This window comes from Miniopterus schreibersii (genome assembly GCF_964146895.1).
Source record: "Miniopterus schreibersii genome assembly, chromosome: 1".
In the NCBI taxonomy this organism is placed as follows: domain Eukaryota; kingdom Metazoa; phylum Chordata; class Mammalia; order Chiroptera; family Miniopteridae; genus Miniopterus; species Miniopterus schreibersii.
This window is the reverse complement of record NC_138101.1, coordinates 21,415,245-21,428,357: the sequence shown is the minus strand read 5'-3', so window position 1 is coordinate 21,428,357 and position 13,113 is coordinate 21,415,245. Positions and strand designations below refer to the sequence as shown.

Sequence of the window (13,113 nt, the reverse complement as noted above, 5' to 3'; positions counted from 1 at the left end):
TTAAGAGAATGAAAAGACAAGCCACAGTGTTTGGGGAGAAAATATTAGCAAAACAGGGCCTACATCTAGAATATATACAGATTTCTCTAAACTCTATATATGAAAACAATAATATGAAAACAAACAACCTAATAAAAAATGGGCAAAAGACTTGACCAGACACTCCACCAGAGATGTATGGATAGCAAATAAGCACATGAAAAGATGTTCATCATAAGTCCTGAGGGAAATACAAATGAAACCATAGTGAGATACTGCTCCACTTATTAGTATGAGTAAAACAAAACAAAACACTCGACAGTACCAGGTGCTGGTTAGGTTGTGGAGTACCTTGGATTGCTCACACATCGCTGCTGGTGGAAATGCAGAATGGTACAGGCACTCTGAAAAACAGCTTGGCAGTTTGTTATAGCACTAACATTCACTTACCACACAATCCAGCACCCACTTTCTCAAGCCGTTGTCCAAAAGAAATGAAAATTTGTGTTAACATGAAAACGTGTGTGTGAATATTTGTAGCAGCTTTATTCATAGTGGTCTCAAACTGGAAGCAATCCACATATTCTTCAACTGGAGAATGTATAAGCGCATTGGGGCACATCTGTATTAAATAATTAAGAGGAACAAGCTACTGATACATATAAACAACATGGATAAATACATAATGCCAAGTGATAGAAGCCATACTCAGAAGGCTACATCTGTTCCAAAAAAGGCTGAAGCACAGGGAGATAAAACAGGCCTGGATGTGGGGGTTGACCACCAAGAGGCGCGAGGGAACTTTAGGGGGAATCAAATTGTCCCAGGTCTTGATGCGGCAGCTAGCTACATGAGTGTATGTGTTTTTAAAACTCATTGGAAAGTACACTAAAAAGTTATTTTACCTTATGTAAAGTATACCTCAATATACCTGACATACCTGACATTTAAAAAATCCATTGAGCTTCATTTATGGAAATCAGCACATTTTCCACTCCCTCACCCCTTGGAGAGTTCTGGCCGTGCAATTATTGAAGAATTAGTAGTAGTTTTCTAGCTAAGGAATGGTTGAGGGGGGCCTGGGATAGTGGGAAGGGCATCTCAGAAGACGGCCCCTTATGAGCAAAGGCAAGCACATGTGGGCTGAATTTTGAGAGAAGGCACCAAAATAACCTGGAGGTCACTCAGACCAGAAATCTGTTTAATAGTTAAGAGAGCAGGCTCTGGAGTTACACAGCCTGAATTTGAACCTTCTACTTCTTATCTTTGTGACTGTCAACATAAGAAACATTCAAACCTGTAGATAATTTTTGTGAGTTTATTTGAGCCAAACTGATGACAACTGTCAGGAAGTAAAACCTCAACTCATTGAGAAAATGTTCTGGAAAAATGGCAGTTTGTACCTTTATTTTATACATTGCAATCAAAAGAGAAGACAGAAAGTTGTTACATGAAATCCATTGGTGATAGATTAGGGAGTCCAGAGAAAACAAACTGGGGAAATTTCTGAGATTGGATAAAAAGCAAACCAGATAGACACATCTTCTTTTACATAGGTGAGTACAGGATAGTTAAGGGTAAAAAATTAAGATGATAACCATAACAATGAGGGGATCTGTGGTCTTTGCTCTGGTGCAGTGCTTGTGCTTTGAAGAGTCCAGAAAAAGGGAAATTAATTTGACAATTCTGTTATCGGAGATGCAAAATGGCAATAAACAGGCTAAATTAAGGTAAAGATTGACTTTCGTCAGGGAATATTCTGGCCTAGGACATGACTACCTGTCATAAACTGCTTTTTGTTAAAAAGTTTTAATTTCAGATCATCCTATGTGGTTACTTTAGATCTCTGAGTTTGTAAGGCTGCCCACAGGTCTGCCCTGAGCTTGTCAGGGTTAGTGTGTGGCCCTTTTTTATCCACATGACCTTGAGCAAGTTACTTAACCTGTCTGTGCCTCAATTTCCATCTGCATAAAGAGAATGATAATAGTTACATGTCTTAAAGTGTTGAGAATTAAACTAATTAATACCCTCAAGTGCTTAGAATAGTGCTGAACATACCGTAAATCCTGAATTAATAACATGAGATAAGGCTTTAGTAGGGCAGGGCTGAATTAAGAACCAGTTCAGGTGCCAGTGAGCTCCATGGAAGGATTTGAAAAGTGGGGCAGCAACATGATGAGATCTTTTTTGGAAGGATGGAGGCTGCCTGCTGTGTTGGAGGATGAATGGAGTAAGATAGTGAGGGGACTTCTGTGATAGTCGTCCCAGAGGCCTGAGCTGGGGCAGGGGATATTGGCTCTGGGTCTCTGGTCGTGTTTTCTGGGTCCCTGGAGAATGCTAATACGCTGAGTCTTGAGAGAAGGAAGAAATGTGTTCAGTGTGAAAGAGATACGATCCAGGAGCCGAGCCTGAAGGTCCAGCTTCTGTCTCCTGTCCTTAACCCAGGCCATTCAGGATGCTGATAGGAAATGCAAAAGCAGGGACATAATGAGCAGTAGCGCTCAAAGCAGTCAACATGTCTATCTAGACTTGGTGAGAACTGCCTCCCACCAAGTAATAAGTTTAAAAATATCGCTCTGATTTGGGAGTCACTCTCTATATATACTGCACCATTACTAGCCACCTCAGATAACAGGAAATGGTGACAGATTCAGTTTACACATGAAATGAATGTACCCTTGAAGGGCGATTCATTGCTGAGTTTTGTGCACACACACAGGCCACTCTAGTCTTTAATAGTTTAACTTATACATCTATGTTTTTACTGTCATCTCAGTCTGTTCTCCCCTGAACTTCTTTCCTTTAATGTACGCTAGAATAGAGAACTTGCCCCCAGCAAGGCTCCCAATCCCTTTTTCTTCAACCCAACAGCATTTAAAATATTGGGCAATGATTATGAATGTGTGTGTGTGTGCACTGAACGCACCCTTATTTTGTTTGACCATTCCTCAAAGAATTTAGTTTCTCACAAAATCTACATTTGTCACCATCCTCATCACTCACCCGAGCAGAATCCAGCTTTAACACACTATCTTGGAGGTCGGGTCTCATTTTGAACTCAGCCAGTGTCATCTCACGCATATGTGAAGTATAATGGGAGCATACCAGCCAATATTCCATTAGGATGTAAGTTACATACAATGCCTTTTTGAGCTTGCAGTCATGTGTCTCAGTATAAAAGCAGTTTCCTGGAGAAGGCTGAATTCAACCTTCTCCTAACCTCCTTCCACTCTCCACAGTCTGTGAAGGTGAATCATGTGATAAGTGCCAGCCAGGCATTATTTCATGTTTTCTAAGATGAAGTTGGGCTGGAGGAAGCTGCTTGAGATCTAACAAGCCAGCATCTTAGTTTCAACTGCGTTTAGGGGAGTGTGGGGATATGGGGAAGGTAATTACATTTTGCTTTAAATAAAAGAACTCTAAATCCTCATCAAAACTGCTTGTTGTTCCTCTGATGCTGTGGACACGGCTTACTAAAAAATATTTATCCAGAATTATTTGCTTTAATGCACTTACTGTCTCATGCCTGATTCCCCAACTCATCAAGTTATGAATCCTGATCTTTATCCTATTTAAAGCATAAAGTATTTACATGCCTTTTAACATACACATGCCTTTTAATACAAGGCACTGCAATTTATTTGGAAGCAGGTAAGGGTCATAAACAACTGACTGTTCCAGGAATGCATTAGGTGAGTTTGTAGATTAATGCTGGGTTGTTTGCATAGAGTTTCTGTTGGCCATTATCAGAAAATCAGGGACATGGCTTTAGGGCTGAGTTAATTTTTTTAGTGCATCTTTCAGTTAGATCCGTTTTTCTTTCCCTCCATCAACGATTACCTATCAGAGTGATTTACTTGGAAATTTTCATTGCTAAGTTCTGTTCTTTGTGATCGCTGCATATATAGTAATCACATGATCACACTTAATATTCTGATGGTTTTATTAACAAGTATATAATACATATATTGCATACTGTATATAGTATATGAGGACTGTACAGTACAAATTTATGTTCACAGTTTGACATGACAAAATGTCATTACTGAATTCCCATTGGACTACAGAGTAGAAACAGAGAAGGTACATTAAACATTCACATCTTTAGTAAGAAAGATTACCAAAATGTTTCAGTATTTGCAAGTATACTAATGCATGCTAAAAACCTTTACCCATTCAGTCTTATTAGCTTATAAAATATATTACACTTTATTAAAAATTTCTGCATAGTTTATACAAGTATTAAAGTATTGTAAATGTAATAATCCTGCTATACTTGCAGGTATGGTTTAAGAGATGCTAAGCAGAAAGATTATTTTGACCCTCTAACACTAAGTATATAACAGCAAAAAAAAAAGTGCTAGTATTTGTAAAACATAACATTGTAGCCCTCGTTTAATGCATGGAAAATGGCTTTGTAAATGTATTATTTCTTAAGTGAATTTGCAATCATCTAGAAATTGTTAACCTTGACCAAGAAGAGAATAAATATCACTCTGAGCAACTTCATGTATGACAGCAATTCCTTCAAGATGACTGTATTTTCAAACCAATTGATTTATTTTAAAACTTGAGATCTTCGAGATTGTCTTTAAAACAATCTTACCAGGAATGATGTGCAGATATACAGTATCAGCAATATAGTCTTTCAAATTCCACATTAGTGCAACACTGATAGTGCAGATGGGTGTTTAATAAAATATACATATACATATATAGCTCCCCTATAAATCTGTTCCAAGGCTCTTAAAACTTCTGCACATTTAGCATTTCCTTAGATGTACATAACTATGCTGCTAACATATTCTCCAAACCAGGCAATTCAGAATGTTAATGCCCATTTACATTGTAGCTTCACATTTTAAAACTCTAAAATATGATGGATTTAGATTTAATTTTTCTGACACTTGGATAATAACGGAAGAAATTCTATAACAACTTATACAACACTAGCTCCATGTCTACAAATCACTCTCATCAACTTGAATATTGCAATTAAAATCACCATTGATAGTAACATGGCACATCATTAAAACCACACACTCAAGGGAATCTTATTGTTTGAGGTCTCCCACAGTAATAGCTAAAAATGACTAAGACTAAATTTCTCAACTATCATAGTAAGATACAAATATATATAAAAAAGGAAAATTTGTAAAGAGCCAATTGGTAACTAAAGTAATATAGACCAGCATGGGAACAGAGAATGGCTTCTCTGGGTGGTTCTTTCAGAGTTAAAATGGAACTTTGTTGACGAATTGTTAACATAATCGAAGCAAGCTACATGTACTGTAGTCGTCTCTGCAGGGTCTTGCTTGCACTTTCCAACAGAATTTTGACATCCATAGCAAACATTAAATTCATTAGAACCCATGAAGCTTTCTATTCATTGGACTCAGACTCAAAGCTAATTATATAAAGATCAACTCTACCCTTTCTTACCCCCCTTTCCATCTTTTATTGTTGGAACACATATAAACTGGCTTTCTCTATCAAAACAAAAAAGTTCCTTGCATTCAAACTTAATTCTTCGGTGTGTTGTGGAACAACCATTTCAAGAAATAAACACTTTGGCATGAATGTGACTAAGTATTTACAACACAGACAATACCTACTTTTCCCAGAGCCATTTTTATCCCTCAATTCATACCTTAGTTGCAAACAAACGACAACAAAAAGAAAAAGCCCAATTAGGATGTTTTAATATTCTAAACAAATTTTGCAGTGCTTAAAAAAACAAAATAAAAACCAAGTGCCAGATAACAAATTATTTTCTATTTCTCTACATTTCCTTTCAGTCGGTTCAGAGAGCTGTTGAGTGGGATCTGTTAGGTGTGCAGTCCTTACAGCTAACTTTTATTAACATAGCTCCAAAGTAAGCTCCCCACACAATTCGCAGGCCTCCAGAATCACTTATTCACCGATGCTTTAAAAACAGTGTATTCCTCCCAGTTAAGGTTGTGTTGGATCCTGAGCTGTGGCTGGGATGAATCTCCAGGATTCCATTCTTCCCTCTCCTCCATCCTTTATGAGGGGCATGTGGTTATACGCGCCCACTTTCGACCACCGGTGCCACTTCCTTCAAATTTAGGACCAGTGACATTTCTACACATGAATTATTTTTATTGGCAGTTAGACTATAGTGCTCAAAAGCCTACTTCTGAAAAACTTCCCCCATATAATGGTGTAATTCAACATAAACACGAGTCACTTTCAGTTTATTCTTCTGACAGGATACTTGATAGTGAGAGTGCCAGCTCCAACAGTGAATGTCTGGGAATTGTTGAGCTACATATATGAATCCCTGAACTGTGACTTTCTCTATTTCTTCAGAAATCTGTCCCCCAAATAAAGGTTTGTGTGCTTCACAACTATTTACAAATAGTGTCACTCAGGTCTTAATGAATCTACTAAAGCATTAGCAGATGCTTATTTATGATATGTGTCATGAACACAAATGACAGCCAATTTGGCACCTTATAGCTCACATGGAAGAGTTTCTGTATGAAAGCCATATGAATAATTTGATATGGGAATATAATTGCCACTCAATGCTTCCGTTTGCAGAAAACGTCTCAATAGGTTGGGTAAAAGGTCATTCAGACCCTTATCCAAATGATTTTTTACCATTACTGGGCAAATATTTTTGTGGCATCCCTACTATCAATGCTTGATGATCTATATTAAGGACATTGTAGGAACGGAGATCGGTGCATGGGTAACCCCATCAGTATTTGGCTTTGCTGGAAGGTTCTGCACAGCTGAATATGCATAGAGACCGAAGCTCTAAGAATGCACTGCACAGCTAACCAAATGATGAAATCTCACTGAAAACCCCTGGCTGGCTTCCTCCTTTGCCTCCTTACTCAATGCCCCTTTGCTCCAATGCCATGTGATGCAAATACAGCATCCATTCCTTGAACCTGACAGACATCACCTACCTAAGTCAACAGCTCTAGCCCATCTTCCAATGGTGGCAAAGACCTCCTTATTAGCTGCAGGCACAAAGGAGGGTAAAGGACTTAATTTAGATGAAGTGATAAACCCAAGTTGACAAGCAAGATTGGTGAAGGACAATGGAAGAGCTGACTGTTCTAGCCTGGAATCTTGCTGCCCTTCTAGCTGACCTGTGAAGGGGTCCACCCGTCTTTTCGCTGTGCAGCACAAAATGCGATCACAGGGCTCAGAGGTATGAATGTCTCTGGCAAGGACTAGCAGGCTGGATACTGTATTTCTAATACATTTACTTTGATATTCTTTTGAGGAATACATGGACAAACCGACAATTGGTTCTGTTAGTTTACATGTTCCCTTGTTGTCATTACATTAAACTTATCTGTAAGAAGGGTTTGCTTAGCATCCCCGGAAAAAAAAGTGTTCACATTCTTTAGGTCTGACCCGTGGTAAGGAGAGGGAGGATTAGAGAATATTTACTACTGACCATATGGAAGTTTGAATGATATAAATTCTGAGATTCAGACCAGCTGAATCAAAATTAAAATGTACATGTAAAAAATGAGTTAGACGATGGGAGGGAGGACAGAGAGCTGGGCGAGTGGGGAGCCGCGTGCTGAGGCGGAGATGGAGACATTCAAACTAGCATGTGGCGTTTCCTATGTAGGGCAAGGTGGTCAGAACGAGAGAAGCTGCGGTCACAGTCTGGACACTGGAAAGGTTTGATTCCAGTATGTTTTCGGAAATGTCTTGTTAGTTCATCAGACCGAGCAAACTTCCATGTGCATCCTTCCCATGTACATTTGTAGGGTTTTTCTCCTGCAAAAAGAAACAGGGAAAAGAGCTTATTTTTTCTGATAGCAAAAGGCTATTATTAATTAGTATACAGTAAAGTAAAATTTTTGACATATATTATTTCCAAGGTATGTTTATTCATTTGTCCCCCAATAACAGTATCTTATAAACCATTACAAGACAAGCAAGAAAAATTAATTCTCTTTAATATTTAACTGGTTTGCTGCCCCTACCCCCCAAAAGTGGGGAGATAATTTTAAGAGTTCTTAACATGAAGGCATTGAAATCCATTCTGAAGGGCTAAACAGTTTTGGTTTTGTCCTCAGTACTAGGGATTAATAACTTAAGCACCTGGTGATCTGTATTTGTATATCATCAAGTCTTAAACCTACTTAGGAGCTTAGTTATATGCAGTGCTTGCTATCCCTTCAATAAGTCCAAATTGAGAATTTGTGGGATTTTCATATTCTTTCTGATTATTTTCAAGCAATCTGAAGTCTCTATCAACCAAAATATCTGTGGGGATTTTAATATCTTTTGTTTCATTAATAATAACTATACCTAAGTATAATGCTTTAATTAGGAAGTACTAAAACTATAATGATTCCCCCCCGCCCTGTCAGAAGCCAGGCTTCTCCATCTCCTCCTTTGGGATAATGGTAACCTGCAGGTGAGGACAGATGACCCTGTGGGAAAATGCTAGGGAGAACCATTATGAAGGCCCTTACAAATAATAAGGCTGTTAATGGCTACTTTACATGTTTAAATTAGTAAAAATCGGTAATGGGCATCACAAATTAATTCCCATCTCTTGTTCTCTAGAAACTTGGTAGGACTGCCATTCCTTGGCATTTCAATGAGATATTCAAAATTTGTATTATTTGCTCTGCAGCACAGAATATAAATGCTAAGAGGTATTTTTCCGACATCTGAATTGTTATGCAAATATTCAATTTGGTCTTTTTAATCTTAGGCTGGAATTTAGTAGCATCCACCTCTCGGGTCCGTCCTAGGGATGCTTTCATGAATCTATTTGACACAGTTTGGGTGATTGGGTGTTCCTCTAAATGCAAGGCTATCACCCTCAGCTCTCCCCATGGACAAAGAATAGTTGTAGGTAGGTTAATTTCCCCTGGCTTCCTCTCCACAGAATTCACTGAGAAACTCCACTTCCACTCTGCCGGACACTTTCCCCCCCTTTTCTCTTCCAAATCCCAGATTCTTCTCTTTTTAAATAATCCTAATAAGAGTAACTCGTAAGAATAAAAAAAAAATCTACATTCTGAGTTAAGAACAATGTACACAGAGGGAAATCTCTATTACACTAGAATTCCACACTAGAGTCTGAGGTCAGGTCAGATGAGGCCTACAGTAAACAATCACCAATACTCACTGCAACTGATCAAACTGTTTAAAACATTTTTATACAAATTTCTTTTGCTACAAAACGTTTAAGGGCCCATAGAACAATTTTGTCTTCTTCACCTACACAATGGTTTTCCTAAGATCTGGCTCTACATGCTATATCCAAGACTGGGTAAGATGGAAAATATTCTAGAACAAATATAGCAGGCAATCACATAGAGGAAGATTTACCCAAATTCCATTTCTATGAACTGCTGCATTTGTTCTGCATAAAGAGCTAATTTTTGCTATTGTGAATTTGATCACATACACTTACTAAATGACAGCCCATATGAAAACCACATCCTGATGAAATAGATGCATTGTTAATAGCACCTTCCCCTCTGGTACAATGGAGGTTCCATCCCTCTCTCTCTCCTTCACTGCAGAATATACAGAACTACAAGTGATTGACCTTGCTTCAGAGATAACCTTGAATCCATTCTACTTATTACAAAAGTAAACCATTACAAAAACTTCATTTTTCATGACAGAGACATCTGTAAATGACTTTGGTAACTTTCAGATGCCTGAAAAAACTTCATCATAATAACCTCTGAAAGTCGGAACATTTGACTTAACATTTTATTCTAATTCTTAAGAAGAAAGCTTGTCTTATATTTCTGATACCTACCTGTGTGTGTTCTTCTGTGTGCTTTCAAGTGAGAGCTCTTAGTGTACACTTTGTTGCATCCGTCATAATCACATCTGTGTATCCTTCGCTTCCTTTGGGTGTCTGGAGATTCCACAGGTAAAGGTCTCTTCCCGGGCTGTACTATGACTGAAGGGTGATTCCTGTGAAAGCCAATGTTAAATGCAAAATGTTAAGTGAAAGGCTCTTCCCTTCCTTCAGTCTACCAAAAGCATTAACAACACTGGGCAAAAACAAACAAACAAAAAACCCAACAAATAAACAAAAAGAAATTAGCTGATCAACCCAAGAAGCACTGCTATATATTCATTCAACAAACATTGAGTGAGCACCTACCATAAGCCAGGCACTGTGCTTGGCACCGGGACACAAAGATGAATAAAAACAGGGTTCCTGCCCTCGAGGAGCTCACACTCTAGGGGGAGACAGACATGTAGATAAGTAATGACAGTAAGAAGGGTTAGGCACTATGCTGCAGGGAGGTGCAAAGTGATAGGAGTCTCTTTGCCTCAATAAAAATTGCCTGTTTATAGAATTTTGTGGCACTAGGTAATGCTGGATACTCTACCATGTTTTCATAGGCCATCCTTATTTTCATTTATTGTTCTTTAGTGAAAGATCAAATACCTAAGTCTCAGGCAAACACACTATAGGATGTATCTACACTTTATCTTTTACATAACTGGCATTTAGTCAGAGTCTTTTAAAAATCGACAATTCATATTTGATTTTCAAATGCTGGCTGTTCCAAAAAACAACAAAAAAAATGTTGGTACTGCTGTTTTCAGAAATTCAGATCTTTCCTGTTCCTATGATTCCTGTTAGAGGGAGAACTTCAGGGCAGTGCTAGCAGTCAGGTGAGGAAGCCCCTTGCCCATGACATTGTGGCACAGCCAGCTCCCTCGGGAACCCCTGACATTCTCCCTACCTCCCTGATTGCTCTCACCCAGACTCTCATTCCTGCATCTGCACAAATCAAACTGTATCAAACATCATTACTATGGACCTTTTCTTTTTTCAGAAAGGTAGTTGGAGAGAAAAGGCAGATGGAGAAGAGCTGGGAAAGGTCTATAGTTTTCCCAGACTTCCTCTGCCGATTGTAATAATTAAAATTCCTAATCCATCCATTAATTCCAGTCCGTTAATTTGCTTTCCTAATGACTAATTACTTGATACATTACATGCTTATGTAGTTGGCCTCCAACTATAACAAAAGACTTTTCTTTTAAATTTGAACTTAAAGTTTTAAGATGTTCCAAATAACATATGAATGTTTTATACAAGTGTGTGAAGGGAGAAAAAAGATTGGTGAGAAGGAAAAAGAGAATGAGATAAAAAAAAGGATAATAAATTTAGTCATAAAAATCAAAAGAGAGTCCCTGAAATGAAACTTGATTTTTTTTTAATGTTGGTAAAAATTTAAATACATGTTCTTTATCAGTAACTTTTTCAGGCATGCTAGGAAGTGTCTAAAAGAATAAAAGGTGTGTTTAAGTGACGTCACTTATTTCTCACTTTTATTATTAGCAAAGAAAACTGTTAGCTTTGCCCTAGCTTTGAGTGTCACTTTACCTTCCTACCCCTGTGATTGAGGGGCGATACAGAAAAATAAAATGGCCCAGTTTAGATACATGGAAAAGTGACAATGAACTAGTGAGGGGGAAAAAGACAAGAACATAACTCTTATAAATGTACAAACAGAGAAAACAGGGAAGTGAGAAGTTTATGTACAGATACAGGTTTTATTAAGCTAAATTATCAATTAAAAATTCTTCAATTAAAAAAGTTATCAGTTTATTTTTAACTTTCAGCTTCAGTGCCACTGATTGAAAATGTTTCATCTTCATTAGGAGAACTTCAGGAAATAAAATGCTGAGGGACAAAATGATTAAATGTATCTCATGTGCTCTGGGATACTGAGAGTATTCCAGATGACTTTAGAAGTCTCTCCCAATTATTAGATTTTATGGGTTGGGAATCAGCCTAATAGTTTCTGTGCAGTAGTTAACTGTTTTCCAGTTGCTGATCTTGTATATAAAGGTATGCTAAGAAGCTGTGTGCTCTAGCTTTAAATTGCAGCTCTGATGGTCCCTGTGACCCTGGGGGCAAGGTGTTTATCCTCTCAGTGAAATGGGGATGATATGATCTCAGAAGGTGGTTTTGAGTAATGTACACAAAGCATTTAAGAACAGTACCTGGCCTGGCGAGAATGGCTCAGTTGTCCTGTGCACTGAAAGACTGCCGGTTCAATCCCCTGTTGGGGCACCTACAGAAGGCAACTGACTGATGTTTCTCTCTCTCTCTCTTTAATTTGAGGTTCTAAAATCTATTTGCAAACTTTTCCCCTACATTAATTTCATGAGTCATTTTTTTGTAACGTCCCCACACCATATCAGGAAATCTCTGTATCAGCTAACATCTACCTCAAAAAACAACATCATTCTGAGAGTGGTTAGCAGCCCTATCTCTAAAGAGCCAGATGTTAGTATAGGCTGAGGCTAGAGATCTGGATCTTGGGATCTTACCCTTCTCGGTCTCCTTACTGCTCATTATTGGAGAGGTTGTTTGGGATCATTACAACCAAGAAGTTAGAATAGCTATTAAATATTATAGACCGGGTCATTGTTTTGAGTTAAGCTCACCTCTCTTAAATTTGCTACTATTCATATACACAATTAAATGGGGCAATCTGATCCTTAAGCTATTTGTTATAAATACATTTTCACACATGCAAATATATATAGCAAAAGCAATTCGATATACATTTGAGTGATTTTACAAATAATTCTAGAGCAGTAGCTGCATGATCAAGCAAATGGATTTCAAAGCTGTATTTTGAAGTCTGCCTCTAAAAGAAGGGTTTTTAAGGCAAATATTGGGGCTGCCTCATTGTTACTAGGCGCTTGGTTTTAAATGATTCTTTCCTGGCTAGCTAGTTTCCTATGTGGGCTGCTACTGGTCACACTCCAAGACATTACTCAATTGCATCTGTGAGAAAATTACTTTAAGAGTACATGTCCCGGTTGTGGCTAATCTGTTGAATTTTTTGAGACACAAAATGCATTCTTAGGTCTACATTAGACTAAGCATATTGCTCATTAATCATTAAAAGCCATCCAGCTTGAGATCATCATAAGAACATTATTCAAAATGAGAAAGAAAAAAGTATTTTCTCTTCAGCAGCAGCAGAGCACAGCATATTGCCTTCAAATATTCTTCTTCCCAGTTTTACATTGTAATTAATAAATAACCTAGACTTTGGAATAACCCCATTCAGTCAATGGAACCCTCCCTGTGTGGGCAGTTGGCTTTATAGCATCTTTTCCATC

At 38.0% G+C, this 13,113-nt stretch overlaps 1 protein-coding gene across 4 annotated transcripts in view; it reads right to left on the bottom strand.

The window, feature by feature from the left end:
• Positions 1 to 3,904: 3,904 nt before the first annotated feature.
• KLF3 (KLF transcription factor 3) overlaps positions 3,905 to 13,113 on the bottom strand; it is a 34,607-nt gene continuing 25,398 nt past the window's right edge. For all 4 annotated transcript variants that reach the window (XM_081158029.1, XM_081158028.1, XM_081158031.1 and 1 more), the window contains exons 5-6: positions 9,767 to 9,927; positions 3,905 to 7,752 (exon numbers count right to left, since the gene is read on the bottom strand). In XM_081158029.1, coding sequence (XP_081014155.1) covers positions 7,571 to 7,752; positions 9,767 to 9,927 — 343 coding nt within the window. In that variant the 3' untranslated portion in view covers positions 3,905 to 7,570. The remainder of the gene's footprint in view (positions 7,753 to 9,766; positions 9,928 to 13,113) is intronic.